This window comes from Alternaria dauci, chromosome 8 (genome assembly GCF_042100115.1).
Source record: "Alternaria dauci strain A2016 chromosome 8, whole genome shotgun sequence".
Taxonomy (NCBI): domain Eukaryota; kingdom Fungi; phylum Ascomycota; class Dothideomycetes; order Pleosporales; family Pleosporaceae; genus Alternaria; species Alternaria dauci.
In genome coordinates, this window is record NC_091279.1 from 2,475,109 (window position 1) to 2,491,470 (window position 16,362).

The 16,362-nt window shown below is 53.8% G+C and overlaps 4 protein-coding genes across 4 annotated transcripts; 1 reads left to right on the forward strand and 3 right to left on the reverse strand.

Moving 5' to 3' along the window:
• Positions 1–405: 405 nt before the first annotated feature.
• Positions 406–1,877, forward strand: ACET3X_008737 (uncharacterized protein; the record flags this gene model as incomplete). Its single annotated transcript, XM_069454943.1, has 4 exons — positions 406–445; positions 511–707; positions 1,361–1,555; positions 1,617–1,877. The coding sequence occupies 4 exons, from the start codon at positions 406–408 to the stop codon at positions 1,875–1,877; spliced, it is 693 nt and encodes a 230-aa protein (XP_069304339.1).
• A 108-nt stretch (positions 1,878–1,985) lies between these two features.
• ACET3X_008738 (uncharacterized protein) lies at positions 1,986–4,497 on the reverse strand (the record flags this gene model as incomplete). The annotated part of the gene is made up of 3 exons (XM_069454944.1): positions 1,986–2,026; positions 2,648–3,493; positions 3,543–4,497. 3 exons carry the CDS (start codon positions 4,495–4,497, stop codon positions 1,986–1,988), a joined length of 1,842 nt encoding a protein of 613 aa, XP_069304340.1.
• Positions 4,498–5,500: 1,003 nt separating this feature from the next.
• On the reverse strand, positions 5,501–9,125 carry ACET3X_008739 (uncharacterized protein; the record flags this gene model as incomplete). Its single annotated transcript, XM_069454945.1, has 5 exons — positions 5,501–6,665; positions 6,715–7,801; positions 7,848–8,115; positions 8,165–8,405; positions 8,582–9,125. 5 exons carry the CDS (start codon positions 9,123–9,125, stop codon positions 5,785–5,787), a joined length of 3,021 nt encoding a protein of 1,006 aa, XP_069304341.1. The 3' UTR covers positions 5,501–5,784.
• A 1,093-nt stretch (positions 9,126–10,218) lies between these two features.
• Positions 10,219–11,732, reverse strand: ACET3X_008740 (uncharacterized protein; the record flags this gene model as incomplete). The annotated part of the gene is made up of 7 exons (XM_069454946.1): positions 10,219–10,358; positions 10,406–10,610; positions 10,665–10,858; positions 10,910–11,264; positions 11,319–11,402; positions 11,458–11,630; positions 11,687–11,732. The coding sequence occupies 7 exons, from the start codon at positions 11,730–11,732 to the stop codon at positions 10,219–10,221; spliced, it is 1,197 nt and encodes a 398-aa protein (XP_069304342.1).
• Positions 11,733–16,362: the final 4,630 nt, after the last annotated feature.

Consider the following 16,362-nt stretch of genomic DNA (forward strand, 5'->3'; position numbering starts at 1 on the left):
AAACGTCCACCGATGTGCGGTTTTAAGAACCCTAAACTCCGACGAAAATGTACGTGTGGAGACTCCCTAAACTCCGACATTTTGCTTAGATAACATACAACTAATCAGATCTTTTACAAGGCTCGTTCGGAGGATCGTGAACAGTAGCGTAGACAACCGACCAATTGTCTTGCGCGATAGCTGGTAGACAGTAACCAAGCCCCATCGCGGCCTGATGGCCAAGAACGAGGTGTCTGCTTTCATCAATCTGCAACATAGGCTGAACCGAGATGGCGGTATATGAGACGTATGCTGCAGGACTGAAGTATAAGTAAAGACGTATAAAAAAAGTATACACTGCTTCCTGCTACAACACCATCATACAGTTTATCAAGATTTATATATACCCCCTCTGTCACTATCATTATGTCTTCTGATACGCAAACAATCACCTTCATCACTGGAGGTAAGTTTTACGCAACATACATTCTAGTACTCAGCCGTTCTTCGACATTAACCTCTTGAACCTAGCAAATGGCGGGATAGGCCTTGCACTTGCCCGCTTACTTCTCTCCGATGCTTCCAATACCGTTTTACTTGGTAGTCGCTCGCTCGAGAAGGGCAGAGCCGCTCTCGAAAACTTGAATGCGCTCGGCTTGCCTGGTACCGCCGATGTGGTCCAGCTCGACGTTACGTCTGAACAAAGTGTAGCTGAAGCTGCGAAGCAAGTCGACAAGAAACACGGAAGGTGAGCACCTGCTACATGGTCTTAACTCTTTTCCTTTTCGTCTTTGGTGACTACTAACGATCTTATCGTTCTTAGTCTTTGTCATGTTCATCACTTGAGCATCCATTCAGTATAACGGTACCGTCATTCTGACCACCCCAACTCCAGGATCGACGCACTAGTCAACAACGCTGCCATCACTACGCTAGTAAATGGGTATAGTATATCCAGCTATAGGTATCAGTTAGGTCAGCGTAGTTAAAGCGTGGGTATAGGGTTAGGTTAGGGTATCCTCTAGCGTGGGTATAGGTTAGGTTAAGGTTACTATAGCGTGGGTTAAGGTTAGGTTAGGGTAGTTAAAGCGTAGGTTAGGGTTAGGTATAGTATACCTATCTAGGTTACTATATTTATATATAATAATACTACCCCGCCTTACTATAATATTAGTGTAGAAGGTAGGTATATATAGGTATAGATAGGTATACTATACCTAACCCTAACCTGCGCTATAACTACCCTAACCTAACCTAACCTATACCTACCTCTAGCGCTAATTTAGTGGGTTAGAGGTTGTGGTTAGGTTAGGGTCTGACAAATCCAACCTAACCCTGACCCAACCCTGACCCATTTACCACCGTAGCCATTACCGGGGAGCACGAGGGCTCTCTCTCCGAGCGCATATCCTCCACAGTGCAGACTAACGTCACCGGCCCAGCCATCACCTTCGAAGCCTTTACCCCCTTACTCTCCAAATCAACCAAGACACCCCGCATCATCAACGTGTCCAGCAATACTGGCTCCATCACTCTGCGCCTCGATCCCTCTTATCCTTCCAGCAACCATGAAGTCGTACGTATTCCCGAATCCCCCACAGACATAGTGATAGTGCATGCGTCTCACCGTCTTCCAGGTCCCATACCGCATCTCCAAGGCCGCGCTCAACATGCTTACCGCATGCCAGGCGTACAAGTACGGCCCCCTGGGCTGGAAAATTTTCGCGTTTGATCCTGGCCACACGGAAAGCAACTTGAGTCCTGCAACTACGGCCGAGTATGGCGCGAAGCCGACGAGCGAGGGAGCGAGGCCGATGCTGGACATCTTGGCTGGGGAACGGGATGCAGAGCATGCTGGCTTTCTCAACGGGCTCCCGGAACGACAACACCCTTGGTAGATCTTAGGGATAGATGGGGTTAGAAGATAGAGATTAGTCTACCCTGCGGCTATGAAGAAGTAAGACACCTGTAGCACTAGGCAGCTTTATACACTTGCTACAAATACTTTAGCCATAGAACTCTGTATAGAACCTTCCATCAGCCTGATCTAGATATAGTAGTGAACAGCACGGACATGTCGATCTAGCAGATGTAAAGAAAGAAGGAGAAAAAGGTGCAAATAAATGACATTATATGCAAACAAAACATGCGTTGGCGGGGTATTCCAGTCCACGAAACAACCACCCTCCGTCCTCTCTCCAGATCATCTACAACCCCCTCTCTCCCTCAGCCACCCCCCTGCCCTCCTCCTCCCTCAAATCCTCACAACTCCCCTGTCCCCTAATCCCCCTCCAAAGCCCACTCAACGTACTCAACGCACTCAAACTCCTCCCTCTGCCCACTCTCCTCCCACCCGGCGTCCTAGCACCACCACCACCTGGCGTCCTACTCCCCTCCTCCCCCACCGCACTATCCCTCGTCCGCCGCCTACTCAACGGCTCACTCATCATCCCCGCTCCCATCATCCCACCATCCTCGCCCTCCACATTCCTCGCTCCAATACCAACACCTAGCGCAACCTCGCTCTCCCTCCTCCTCACCGCACCTCCACGCTTCAAATCCTGCACCATCGTACTCAAACTCGTACTCAACGGACTCGCCAGCAACGGGCCTCCAACCACACTATTCCTCGCACTCTGCACCCGATCACCCGCTGTCCGCAATCTACGTAATCCCGAACCAGGCGTAGTCGGGATCTCGTTCTGGCTCTTGCCCCGCGTTGGCGTGCGAGGTGGTAGCGTTTGCGGCGCGAGATCAGTGTCTGAAACTGAGACGAGCGGCGGAATTGGGGGCGCGGCTTCAGAGGGGAGGACGGGCGTGGAAGTATGTCTGTTTAGGGGCGGGGTATGATATACGGGGTCGTTTGGTGCGGACCACGGGTTTGCGACGAGCGAGGAGATGATGTCTGCGGTTGCGGGGCGGGAAAGGGGGTTTGGTGGGGTGGATGGGGGTTCGGTGGGTGTTAGTGTGATGTTTGGGGTTGAGGGGCGTGTATCTTCGCCGTCTTGGTAGGGGCGTGATGTAGCGATGGAGGGAGATTGTGGTCGTATTGTTGAAGAGCGGCGCGAGACTGCTTCGCTGGGGTCGGCGGCGCCGTCGGTGTAGACGTCGCCGGCCAAGTGGATTGCGTCCTCTGGCTCTGGATCGTGGTCTTCGTCGTCATCGTCGTCATTGTGGTGGGAAGGGCGTCCACTGGTGATGAGCCAGACGCCGAAGAAGGTTAGAGCGCATCCGCCAATGAATTTTCCCGCGTCTTCGCCAGAGGTGCGCTCGAAGTCGCGGTAGAGGACTGCTGAGCCGCCGATGACGGAGAGGGTGAAGAGAACGAATTGGACGGGGATGACTTGCGTCGCGTCGAAGCGTTGGAGAGCTCGATTGATGTATTTAATCTGCATGACTGCTGTGCCGACGAGGATGGCAACGAGCAGGTAGAAGACCGGGAACGTGATGGCACGCCAGAGCGTGTATGAGAGCAGCGATGCAACGCCCTTGGTGGACAAAGCTGTGTATCCGCCTAGACATGGGTCAGCAATTGGTTACCAGGTAGATTGATTCCAACATACCAAAAAGCCCCACGAGGCCCAGATCAATCAGGATACTCTTCTCGCCATACCGGTTACTAGCCACCATCAACACCGCAATAACTCCCACCGTAATCCCCAAATACGTCTCAAACTCCCACCGTCTTATCAGATCCCAGATCTCCCCCGGACCCAGCTTAGGATTATTATCATTCGCCGACAACACAACCGTGACGGCGCCTCCAACCGCAATCACAACGCCCAACGCGTCCCGCCCCCGGAACGGCTCCTTGAGCATAAACGGCGCAATGATGCAGTTGGAAATGAGCGCGACCACACCGAGCGGGGAGACAATAGACGCCGGCGCGAACCCGTATGCCAGGAAATTCCCAGCTTCGCCCACAGTCATGAGGATAATGCCAAACCACCAGTACGGCGACTTGAGATACGACGTCTGCTTAAACGCCTGTTCCCGTTTACCGCCCGACTCCGCGCTATCCTCTCTTTGCACTTTCGGTCTCGGGAGCAAGGGATCGTTTTCCGAGGCACCAAATATATCCTCTTCCTCTCCCTCTTCACTATCTCTTCTCCTCCCCGCCTCAACCATATCCTCACTCCCATTCGCCCTTCCCATCTTCCGCCCCTCCTCTTCCAACCTGCCCACCCCACCATCACTCCCCATCTCCTCCGCCTCGCGCTTCCTTCTCTCCCTCCTGCGCTCGCGCTGCCGCTCCTGAAACTCCCTATCCAGCCGGATATGCGCGTACCGCTGCATATTCAGCGCAAACGAAATCAGCACGTTGCCTATTATCGCGGTGATGATGCCGATCAGACTACTCCAGTTTTCTGTGTAACCGCCGCCGCCGCCGCCGCCTCCGGTGTGCGCGTTTGTGGTCCAGGATAAGACATGGTATGGTGTAGTTATTAGGCTTTGTACGGGTGTCGCTGGGCCAGCAGCGACGGGGTTGCTGGGTGGTAGTGGTGGTGGGATATGCATTGCGCGGTATGCGTGCGGTCAGAACGCCGCGGGGATGCGCTCGTTGTCGTGAATCGGTAACGCGATACTCAGGGCGCTGGTATGTCGCTGGCTCGTTGGCTTGTGGGAGGCGGTCGTCTTGGTTCCGTTGCGCTTCGTTTCCGTTATCGTGAGGTTCAACAAAGAAGCTATGTACACTCGTCCGTCCGGCCGTATGTATGCCCGTCCACTATCCTTTCTATCGACCAGCAGCAACTGACTCAGGAACGAGAAAAAAGGGCTATATGCGACGATAACCACACAATGGCATTACCATGATGTATGTAGCTCCCAGAAAAAAGCTGTTGGGCAAAAATAAAAAGAGACAAAGGCCTTGGTTTCGTGGTTCGGGGCGGCGGTGCTACGAAACCTCTCGGCGTTAGCTAGCCAGGTAGCACGTAGCTAGCTCGCTGGGTATGCCGCGCGAATGATGTGCAGGGTTCTTGTTCGGAGCGGAGGCAAGCCTTGTCTTGTCTCTTCACATGACGATGGCAGAGGTGCCCTGTGCGCGAATGCATGCACGCTAGCTGTCACCGTGCATACGCGTTGTCCCGTTCATTCCGGCGGGTCGCACGAATGGGTACGGAGATGAGATGGAGATGGAATCGTGGTATTGGGGAGATGCGAGTCAACATGTACGTTTTTGCAAAGCGGCAAGACACTCACTCACTTGCGTCGATTCTCAAGGATACAGTTGCAGCGATCGAGTATTGTTAGTCCCGCAGACGCAGATAAGCAAAAGGCGCCTCTTGTTTCCGTTGACTAGTCAAACGGTAGTGAGCAACAAGTCGTCATCGAAGAATCTCGAAGCCGCAACTCTAAAAGTCTTGTTTCGAAGTTCCATGAGACTGTCTTGTCGTGAGGAGTATTATCAACTGCCAAGTAACCTGATGCAAATGTTCAAGAACAGAGACAACGCATCATCTCACCTGATCACATCACACACTCACAGAACACCCTCGAAGCAGCAAGACGAAACACCTTCATGGAGTTTTTCACGAATACCCATTTTTGAGCTATGTTATACACCATCAAGTAACCTCGATGTCCCCATAAAGAGTAAAATCGAAAATAAACCTCCTATGTGCAATGCCCTCTCTGCAAAAGAAGTCATGCCCGTCGCCACGAACCCCTAGAACGCAACGCGTTCTCCTTATGCTTTTGTAATACCCTCGACTCCTTGCTCACACATCGCACCCTCCAACTCAGCTGGGGGACCACCACCTTCTCATACCGAATCCCCTTCAATCTAAACACGTTGCCTCGCTCCTAAGCAAGACTCATCTGCGCCTCGCCATTAGTAGCCTCAGCCACACCATCACCATCGTGCTCCATGCTCTCAGCAATGACATCCGGCTCCGCAGCCAGCAGACGAATGCGCGCCTCGACCGCCTCCTCGCCCACAACAGACTCTTCGACCTGCGCCTTGCGGATAAAGACCGTGTGCCAGCGCTTACCCCACGCCTTGATGAGCTCAACCTCCTCTTCCGTGAGCGCGCCGCTCGACGACTTCTCAACAAGCGTATCCGCCGAGCCCTCCGCCACGCCACGCATAGAGTCTTCAATGTACTTGAACAGCTCGCGCGCATTATCACGGTCCTTGGCCAGCGTCGCCTCGACCATCTCAATCTGTTCCTGAGGAAGGCCCTTCTGGAGACGTGCGGATGCGATTTGGCGATTGCGGTTGGTAACCTTGGCGACGGTATTGCTGACCATTTCAAACACCCAGCTCTCTGTTAGAGCCTCGCCGGCTCCCATGTGGCTGCCAAAGACCCACTGGACGACAGTCATCGGCGCAAGAATCGTATAGTTGAGCAGAATGTCGATGATGCGGACAGCAACACCGGGCTGGTCTTTCCAGTACTCGACGACGCTGGCAACAATCTGGCGGCGCGCGACTTCATTCTGTGAGAGCTCGAGCAGGCGGTCCTTGCCGCGTTCGATGCAGGACAGAACGTGAGAGAGTGACTTGGCTCCCAGTCGGCAGATGGCGGTGACGAAGGCATCGGTCGAGGGTACGAGAACCTCAGTGACGCCCTGTTCGAGCGCCTTCTCGTGAATCGTGTTAATGGTGACTTGAATCTCCTCAGCTGTAGCCTTCTTCCTTAGTTGACTGAGAATCATCTGGCCTTCGGCAGCATAGGGCGTTTCTGGAGGCGCTGTTAGTAACAATCAATTCCAGATGCAAAGCATACATACGAGGGTTGTCGTATTTGAAGTCAGGACTGTTGTCCGCGTCCAGGCGCTCGGGAATCAAAGAATGCATCGGCTCTGGCAGCGTTGATCGAATGCGCTTCGCAAAGGACAGACGTATCTCCTTGTCCAGGGTCGCCAGGATGAAAGCTTTCTTGGGATGCAAGTTCGAGAGCTCAAGATCCTCCAGCCATTCCGTCCATCTCCACCTAAATTCAAAGTTGCTGAGATGGTGCGAGAACCAGTCGAGGAATCGGTAGCCTAGCTCCAGATCCATCATAGACAGGTTCTTGTAGATGGTACGGATGGCACGTCCAAGGGAAGGGGCGATAGCAGCGGGTGCGACCTTACAGCACTGTGTGATGAGCGAATGGTAGTAGACGAGCTTGTGTTCTGCGCTGGGCAGCTTGAACAGCTGCGAAAAGATGGCGTCGATGATCATGTCCTCCGACTTGTACTGGACCTTGTCGCCAACCAGCTCGCGGAACTTGTCAAAAGGTGAGCCGCGCTTAGCGAAGATGTCGACTGACCAGTAGCAATCGACATCTACAAGGAATTTGGCAACCATTTCGCGGTTAAAGTCGAGTTGGTTGATGGTGTCGACGATGGCATCCCGAACGAGCGATGATGCAATGTCGGTGGTCTTGGGCACGGTGTCAACTTCCTGGTCGGCGAACAGGGAAAAGTATGCCTCTGGGAAAACGGGCCGCGGGCCAGGGTTGACAGGCGACGGGATGGTGAAAGTGGGGAAGGCGTGAGTCTGAGGGGCCGTGGGCAGAGCGTCGTCCTCGGTGTTCATCCTGCGCAGAGCGTCCTTGTCGATACGTGGAATGCACCTCAGTTCAAAGCCAGACTCGGCCTCGGCTGACAGCTGTGCTTGGAGAAGGCCAATGACGCTGTGGTGGTCGACCGGCTTTGACTCGAAATCGCCGACGTACGAGTGGATGAGGCTCTCGATGGGAACCGCGTTGCTTGCTACTATGCCAGTATTCTTGAGTAGTTGTTGTGCTTGCTCGTGGAAACGCTCTCCTCCCGCGACGATGGCGTAAGGGATGGTGAGAAGAATGATCTTGACCAGCTCGATACCGACAACCTAATAATGTCAGTGGGTGTGATAGTTGAACGCAGGTAGCTCTTACATCGTTCTCGTTGGCACTCTGGAGATCAACGACTGTGTCGAAGAGCTGTCCGAGGAAAGTAAAGACACCGTCGTCCTCGTAGAGCGACTGCAGGCAAGCGAAGAACCTCAGAAGCAACTTGAATTCTTTCCACTCGCCAGCGTTCAGCGCTTCCTGTGCCCGGTCTCCGACGCGCTTCATGGCCTCGATTGTGATTTGTGAGTTGACGTCGTTGGCGTAGTAGGCGACGGCTGCGACGAATGGGATCTTGAAGGGCTGCTCGATGATACTACAACAGTCAGTAAGATGACAGTTAAGGCAAGACTGATCGTGCTTACAGCTGGACAAACACATCGAAGAAGTCGGAGCGAAGACGCTCGTCTTCAAAGTGCTCTCCAAAGAACTTTGCGATCTCGATAGCCTCGTCCTGTGGTAGCTTGGTGGAGCTGGCAATGTTCAAGAGCAGTCTACGCAGCTTGGGGAATGGCGGCTCTTCGTATCGGCGACGGGGACCATCGTCGTTGCGGCGGCGCTGGGGTCCGCGACGGTCGTCACCACGGTAGTGATTGTCGTTGTCATCTGCGGGACACTGTGAGTATCGTAGAAATAGGTAGCTGAGAACGCCCAAAAGCAGAACAATGAAGGCGTATTGCATATCCATATTGGGAGACATGGTAGCGATGGAATGAATAAGTCGTCCACACCACATGTGCAGCTTGCGCAAACGTCGGGGGGAAAGATGGATATGTACTCACCATCACGACGACGCTTGTTGTTTCCTCGATAGTTTCCACGGTCGCGCCTGTCGTCACGTCGGTCCTCGCGCCTATCCTCGCGTTCTTCCTTGAAGTCTGCGTCCGCCATGTCCGCGACCAAGATTGCGCGTGCCGTTTCTTCTAGCGTTTCTGGAGAATGTTCCTTCTGATGCGATGGGAGCCAAGCACGGTCGGCGCGAGAGTCGTCGCCGTCGTAGATTATGGGCCTACGCGGTGAATTAAAATGACCACGTCGGTGTTCAAATGCGCGGTTTCGGAATGGGGCGGTTCGATTGCGATGTGGGCGGATGGTTCGCGATAGTGAATCGTCGAGTTGGCGCGGAAGTCGCTCTTGAGCTTGCGTATCGAAAGGGTTAGCGGCTTCCGCGCCCGTAGCTTGGCGCTCGGTCCATGTACCCTCCACGTCGACGTCCATCGACGAATTATTGAAAGGGAGGACGTCCCGGACTGCATCTTGCTGTGTTTGTTCCTCGCTCGAGGTGAGCATAGCTACCTGATCTGGTGAGATGAACGCAGTGTCCATCACGAAGTAATTCTCTTGTTTTTGTTCGTAGCTTGTCTTATGCTGACCATCACTTGGTGGCGTGATTGACAAGTCGATGGTGTAGTATCTTGTAGGAAGGTTGCTTATAAGCATATGGAGTACATTCCATATACAAGACGTCCAGAGGTCATATCACCCAGGTAAACCACAAGTAAAGGCACACCGCATACAACGATAGAGCTACGTAGGCCGTGTCGGACGCAAAGGCACAAGGTGAGAGACAAAATCCAACATCTTCACATGTCGATCAGGGCTATAGAGTTTCTTGCAACTTTGGACATCGCAGCCGTCAAGAATATATATCACTTCCATCACGCAAATGCGTCACTCGGATATCACATCTCAGTAGCATCAAGGAACATGAAAGAAGTCTCCGTTCTAGAAGGTATGCTGAGAGATGGGCGAATGTCATCATGGTCATCGTCCAGTAGACATTCGTTCCGCTGCAAAAGCGCAGTGCCTTGCTCTAGTGCTTGCCAGGCTGGCCATCCTTTGATCAGCCTCCATGGTCCCCATTACAGGAATAGCATTTCCCAAGTTCATAAAAGCTTCATCGCCCGATGCGCAGCCCGCCGAACTCGTCTCGAACACAAAAGAAAACTCCCGCATGCAACCCAGGTGACGCATCGTAACCACTGTTGAGGCGTCGGAAGTCGCATCAGTGAACCCCTCTCCCGGTATCCCATACTCAGTGCATGTCCGAATTTTGCCCATTCCCCATTTCCACCATAGTTGCAACCTTTTGCGCCCATTCGTCATTTCAAAAGGGGATCGAGGAACATCATTTGCGGTGCCGGTCCATGATCATTTCGCCTAAACGGGGAGGCCATTGGCCACCAAAAGAAAAGCAAGCCAGGTCATTCTTTAGAAAGGTGAATGTCGGTATCATTTCAGACGCGCTGAGATAAAGCAGGAAAGGGTGTGCTCCTCGTAGTATACACCTGACAAAACCGACGCCCATATGAGACTCCATTTTGCATCTCTCCGGACGGAAAAGCTTTGTGCTTAGGCCCAAAGAGGATCAGAAGCCGCCGCATAAATGAATGGTATCGTTTCGTGTGATAGCCGGGGCTTAATCTAGCCTCGCTAACATCTGATCCCGCGTTAATGGCTTGAAGTTCGGCGATTCGAAGTCGAGGCCACGTGCGGCCAGTGTCGCGCGCATGTGCTGCGGTACCAGCTGGTTGTTGAGGTGGGGAGCAATGGAAAGTTCTGCACTAGTTAGACTCTGTGCCCGCCGCGGGTTTGATCAGACTTACCGTGGTGAGTAAAGTTGTACAGCTCGGGCAGATCACGAGTCGCTCCGTTGGGGTGACGCGAGTCTGGCAGGCGTGTGCTTGGATCCCTCAACTCATCGAAAAAGGGGTGTACCATGGCATCGATAGCGGAAAGACGCTGGGTAGGCGTGTATTCGAGCAGCTTGGAGATCAGATCGATCGCGTTGGGATCCGCCTTTCGGAACACCTGGACAATGTAAGTAAACGTACGCAGTGGCTGGCAAGAAACTGCTCCACATACCTTACTGAACGGATGAGGCTTAATCTGCGGGAATTTGTGCTCCATGTAGTTGGGGTTCATGGTGCGGATCTGGTCTCGAGTGGGCGTTCCCAGGACCTTGATGATCTCAACGAGCTGGTCGATACCCGACTCGCCTGGGAACAACGGCTGTCCGAGCATCAGCTCCGCCATGACGCAACCTGTGGACCACACATCTGCAGAAAAATTAGCACTGGCTACCTTCAATTACACCGCATACAACATACCGATCTTGGTGGTGTAGTTTGTGGCTCCAAAAATCAGCTCAGGCGCACGGTAGTACCTGGAGCAGATGTAGGACACGTTGGGCTCGTTCTCTACCAGAATCTTGGCGCTTCCGAAATCGCACAGCTTCAGGACTCCAGTTGAAGGGTCTAGCAGCAGATTTTGGGGCTTAATGTCCCTGTGGCAGATGCCCTGCGAGTGAATGTAGGCGAGCGAGCGGAAGAGCTGGTAGATGTACAGCTTGACTTCGAGGATGGGCATAACCGACTTCATCTTGTTGAAGTAGCGCGAAGCACGGTACACGGTCTCAGGAACGAACTCGAGCACGAGATTTAGGTACACCTCGTCTTTCTGTGGCTGAAACGGTTAGCTACACGAAATGCACGCACGCGCTTGCTTGTAGATACGTACCCGCTCGCCGTTGTTGTAGAAGAAGGCCTTGAGCTCGACAATGTTGGGATGTCGGACAATGCGCATGATCTGGAGTTCGCGGTTCTGTTGGGAGGGTCAGCTGAGGCTGTGTGTTCTGGCGTGTGTTGCGCAAACGCACCTTGAAGCGCTTGTCTTGCAGGACACGCTTGATGGCCGCATCTTCACCACTGGGCGACAGCTTCGTCTGGAAGACTACGCCGAAAGAGCCGTTGCCGACAATCTTGCATTGCGTGTATGCGAGGTCCTTGTAGTCGCCGGTCAGGCCGTCCTGAACCTTTTCGCGGATAACTTCTGCGGGGGTGTGAGCATGACATCAATTACGCGGCGGGTGCACGGGGGAGACTTACCACCCATTCTTAGCGATGAGAAGGCCGATGGCCGGTTCTGGCTCATTGTTTGGGGTTATGCGTGAGGGAGGGGGTCCGCAGGCGATGCGCGGATGGCTGGTGGGGAGTTTGCGGGCGAGTTGGGGGCAGGGGAGTGTGTGCAAGCGTCGAGTTTGGCGGAGCAGAGGCGGAGTGTTGTGGATAGAGTTGTAGGCGCGAGGTCGAGTGTCAAGAGGGCGTGGTCCCGCGTGCCGTCTGTGCAGTACCAGGTGACGCTTGTTGTGGCTGACGGAGCTAAGGAACAAGGAAGGCGCAGGTGGACCCCTCAGCAACAGTGGTCGGGCAGAGGTGACAGCAGGAGGGGGGAAGGGGAGGGTGAAGGATAATTGACGGCGGAGAGGGAGAGCTTGTAAAGGTGCGAGGAAAGGCGACGATGGGGTTGAGTGACGGCAGTGCTGGGGATTAAGGGCGGGGCACTGCTAGTGCGAAATTGGGTGCCAACGTGATCAGAAGGCCTGCAATTCACCTACTTGTCAGCGCAGGCCAGTCGAGCGGCGTCTAACGCTGGCAGGCCTGGGAGCGTACAGCAATAGCTCGGTGCAGGAATTATGGACCTGCAGCAGGTGGGCGGGATTTGGGATGCAGAGGATGGACGTTCGTGGAGCCCTGGTAGGAGGTACACAGGGCTGGTGGTGTATTGCGGAGGCAGGAGCCTGCGGATCGTTCTTTCTTGAAACAGAAGCGTCAGCAGTCGCGGCTTCCCTTCTTGCACGCACACGCACGCTCTCACACACGACACCACCAGGGTGTTTACGAGAGCTGGCCCAGCCAGGCTCTACAAGACAACACGGCGAACATTCAACATGACCATTGCGTCTGCAGCTGCGGACGCCGGCCTGCACGTGAGGCATCAGATTTCTTCCCAGCACGCCGTCATGCCGCCTGAAATGAGGTGCATCCACTTGCTCGCTGGCGCGTGGCTGAGACGCACTCCAATCATCGCTGGAGCTTGCCATGCTTATACCAACCTGGCAGTACGAGCACCGAATGCCGCGCCCGCGATAGGTTGTGCGCGCGCTGATTAGTGAGTAGCTGCCTCTGATGCTCCGTTTGACCTGCGACCACCGTTCCCATTGAGACGTTGGCAGCCCATTGAGGCCGTTACCATGGCCTGAGCAAAACCCTATCCACCGGGCCCACGACGCCTCTAGCGAGCGTCCCTCAACACGCCGCGAATGCTCGACAAACGTCAGCCAATTCCATGCTGCGGATGTCTGGGCGCCCGCGGCAGCAATTTCATGCAGCACGCAGTTCGAGCAACCACAACCTTGTCTCTGTTTGCACCACCGCCCGTCAATCAAAGCCGCCGCCGCCGCACATTCGACGACGACGTACTACGACACTCGCCAGAGTACAGGGGTCGGTAGCCGCAAAAAGTCTTCCGACTGGCGTTGGAGAGGCTGAAGTGCGACTCAACAACATGTCTTTTTTCCAAATCTCTGCCCTCTCACCCTTGCAGCCTGCAGCAAAACCAAAAATCCCTCTGCCGCCTCGTTTTGCTGCAGCATCCAGCGCATCGTCATTATTGTCGAGGCCCCGGCCACGCCCTCGTGGCCTGCAGCTCCACTTGGAGGGCAGCTGATGTTCTCTCACGCCCTGGTCCTGGCGCCCCCCTCTTCGTCTACAGCCGAATGTCCGGGCGACCCAGAGGCGTGGCGTGTTATTGTGGTGCATATCCTCTCACAGCCGCCCAGCCCATAACCTCGCCATGCCATTCTCGTCTCGTCAAGTGCCACTCCACCGTTTGTGCCCCTTCCATCTTGACCGGCCGCTGCAACAGGCGGAAGCGGTCCAAATCATCGACACCGCTGTCCGAGCATGTCAAGGGCCCACTGCCTGGTGTGAACCACTGCTCGGTGCGGGTTGCACATACCCCCCGTAGACCCAAATGGGCGACACTTGCAGGAACCGACATCGTTGCAGACTATTCATGACGCTTGTGTTCCCCTCTTCGCCATTCCCGCACTTGGTGCTGCAAGGCACGTGCAAGTCGCGCGCGTAACATGGTCCAGACGCGTCAACAGCCATGCCTCCGGTGTGAATTGGCATCACGACCATGTCTGCTGCAGCCTACTGAGACTGATCGGGCTGAAACAATTACTATGGATTTTGCATTTGGCGCTTGCTGTGTGGGTAAGCTAGTCGAGCTACACCATCGATGCCCGACTGGCCGCTCATACGTCAACCTGCAGTGAGCATTGCCGTTCGGAAATCCGACCCACCCTATTGGCTTTCATCATGTGACTGCAAGCATCGCGAGGACGATATGCCCAGCCGCTGCAGACGGCTGCATATCCTTTACCATAGCCATGAGACCCACCAGCACCGTCATTACTAGGACTATCCTACTACCGACGGCCTGGATCTCGTCCTAGTGTGAACTGGGTCACGAGTATGCTGTTCCTTTATTCTGTCACTCTTGACCTTTTGTCCAGACCCATCACTATCCCATCGTCCCCGATAGAGGAAATGTATTGTAGACCGTGGTGGATCGTAGATGGCGAAGCCCCTGGAGCACTACATTGGTGCGCCGCAACCTTGTGCGACGAAGCCTCCCGCTGTCTTAGATCTGGTGGCGGGAGTTATACGTAAAGTGGCGATCAATAAAACGCAAATCTAGATCCCTGCGCCTCATCCGCTTGTTGACACTTAGGTAAGAGACGGTCCAAGAGACGCCGATATTTGCTTCGTTCTACTTCAAGCAACGCACGCATACATACTTCAGCCCTACGGAGTACCCGGCCTCTTGTCACACTCAACGACCGGACTATACCGACCCGCCTATGCTGTCGAACATTCGGAGATTTCCTTCCTGATAGCGCACTTTCATGCAGCACGGAATTAGCATGCTCCATTTTAATAAAGGCAAAGGATGCACGGTGGTTGTACCACAGTCCATGTAGAGCTACCGACATCGGCCGGAGCGCTTGCGACGCGTATCTACAGCTGTCACGTCGGAATGCGTAGCAGTGCAGCTTGGTGTCGTGGTTACATTGTGTCGACTCGGATGGGAGCATGAGATGTGTGCGCTGAACCGTGACAGAGCCAGCAACTCAGCAGCTTCCCGCACGGATGATACCTGTCTGTCAACGATCAAGTACTTGTACGACTGGAATGGGCTTCTCCGGTGCCATCATACGCCACAGCCAATCGTGGCAACACCTTCTGATGCATCACGGTCAGCCTTTACAGCAGAGCCTCAGAGTTATGATATGGTAATGCACACCGCTCATCAAAGCCACGATCTCTCACCGTCCTCCCGTCAGTAGTTCCAGCCATCATCGCTCGTGTTCCAGCTGTAACAACCAGAACGCAGTCTGGGCGCTCTTGTCATCGAGAACAGGTACACAGAACACTTCGCTCCATGTTCCACAATCTTTTGCGTTCAATCCCGCCCATAACGAGGAGTCCTTCCGCAGCCTGACCCGGCGAAGAGGGCTAAGTAACGTTTCAGCCTCGCGTTGTATGTTACCGTCACTGATTTATGTCACCGACATTTAGAGACTCAACATTGTGGCTTTGACCTCGCTTGTGGATGCTCAATTCGGTCTGGATTTTTTTTTTTTTTCAGCAAACACTGGTAGCATGGATCATCTCTTCGGGTTGGCTCTGGTTACGTTTTAACTAATGGTCACCCAACATCGTCCCCATGGGATAATAGTATTCATGTGAGCCACAGTATACTGGCCGTAATCAAGACAACGCAGAAGAGGAGACAGAAACTCTGCAATCTCTGTTTTGCTCGGTCCCTTGTATCAATTCTCCACTGATCAAACCCAAAACGAGTCAAGATCCAGGAATTCCTCATCCACCAAACGTTTTTCCAGCACCTCGTCACTGGCCACCTGCCTTCCCCTTCCTTCTTGCAGGCAATCCTCAAGAAACTCCTTGCAAAGAAATCCGTGTGGTTGACCAGTAAATCTATGTAGATCTTCAGGCCAAAAGAAGCGATGCTCAATCATCTCTTCGCCCACGCGCAGCTGCACTATGTCGCGTATGCTTAAAGTCTCCCAACCGGGGACTTGAAAGACCATGCTCTCTTCGTACTCGGGATCCTCAAAGTTTCTGTGTTGATTAGTGTAGAGCCTTTCTCCGCCCCTGTAAACATAAGGTGTAAAGTCAAAGGGTTGGGTTGGGGTGCGTGCTTTATGAGAATGGCCATCTTCGTGGGCGTAAGAATGTCGATACCGGCGGTAGGCGGAAAGCACATGCCTACGCTGGTCGTAGAAGTGATTACTCAAGTGGTAGTGTATAGCTGATTTCCTCAGTTCTAGACTCATCCCCTCTTCCAACGACGGCACGAAGACCTCGAGAAGTTTATCCCGGAACGTCCGCAGAACCATCTCCTCGGTGAAGAGCCGGGTAAAGAGGGCTTTCCAATCAAACGACAATTCCCAAGGCCACGTATCAACATTGATTGACAAATCGGGAATGACAATGTCGTTCCTCATGCCGCCTCTTATGTAGCCCTTGTTGAGCGTGCCTTCGCCGAACCGCACAATCACGTTCCAATCGGATTGCTCCCATGGGTGTCTCTCGTTTGATTTTCTGACTTTTTCAAGCCAACCTTGGGGCAGGTCTGATAGATGAACATCCCACAACTCTCCAAAGGTTACAATGTCTGTATCCTCATGCTT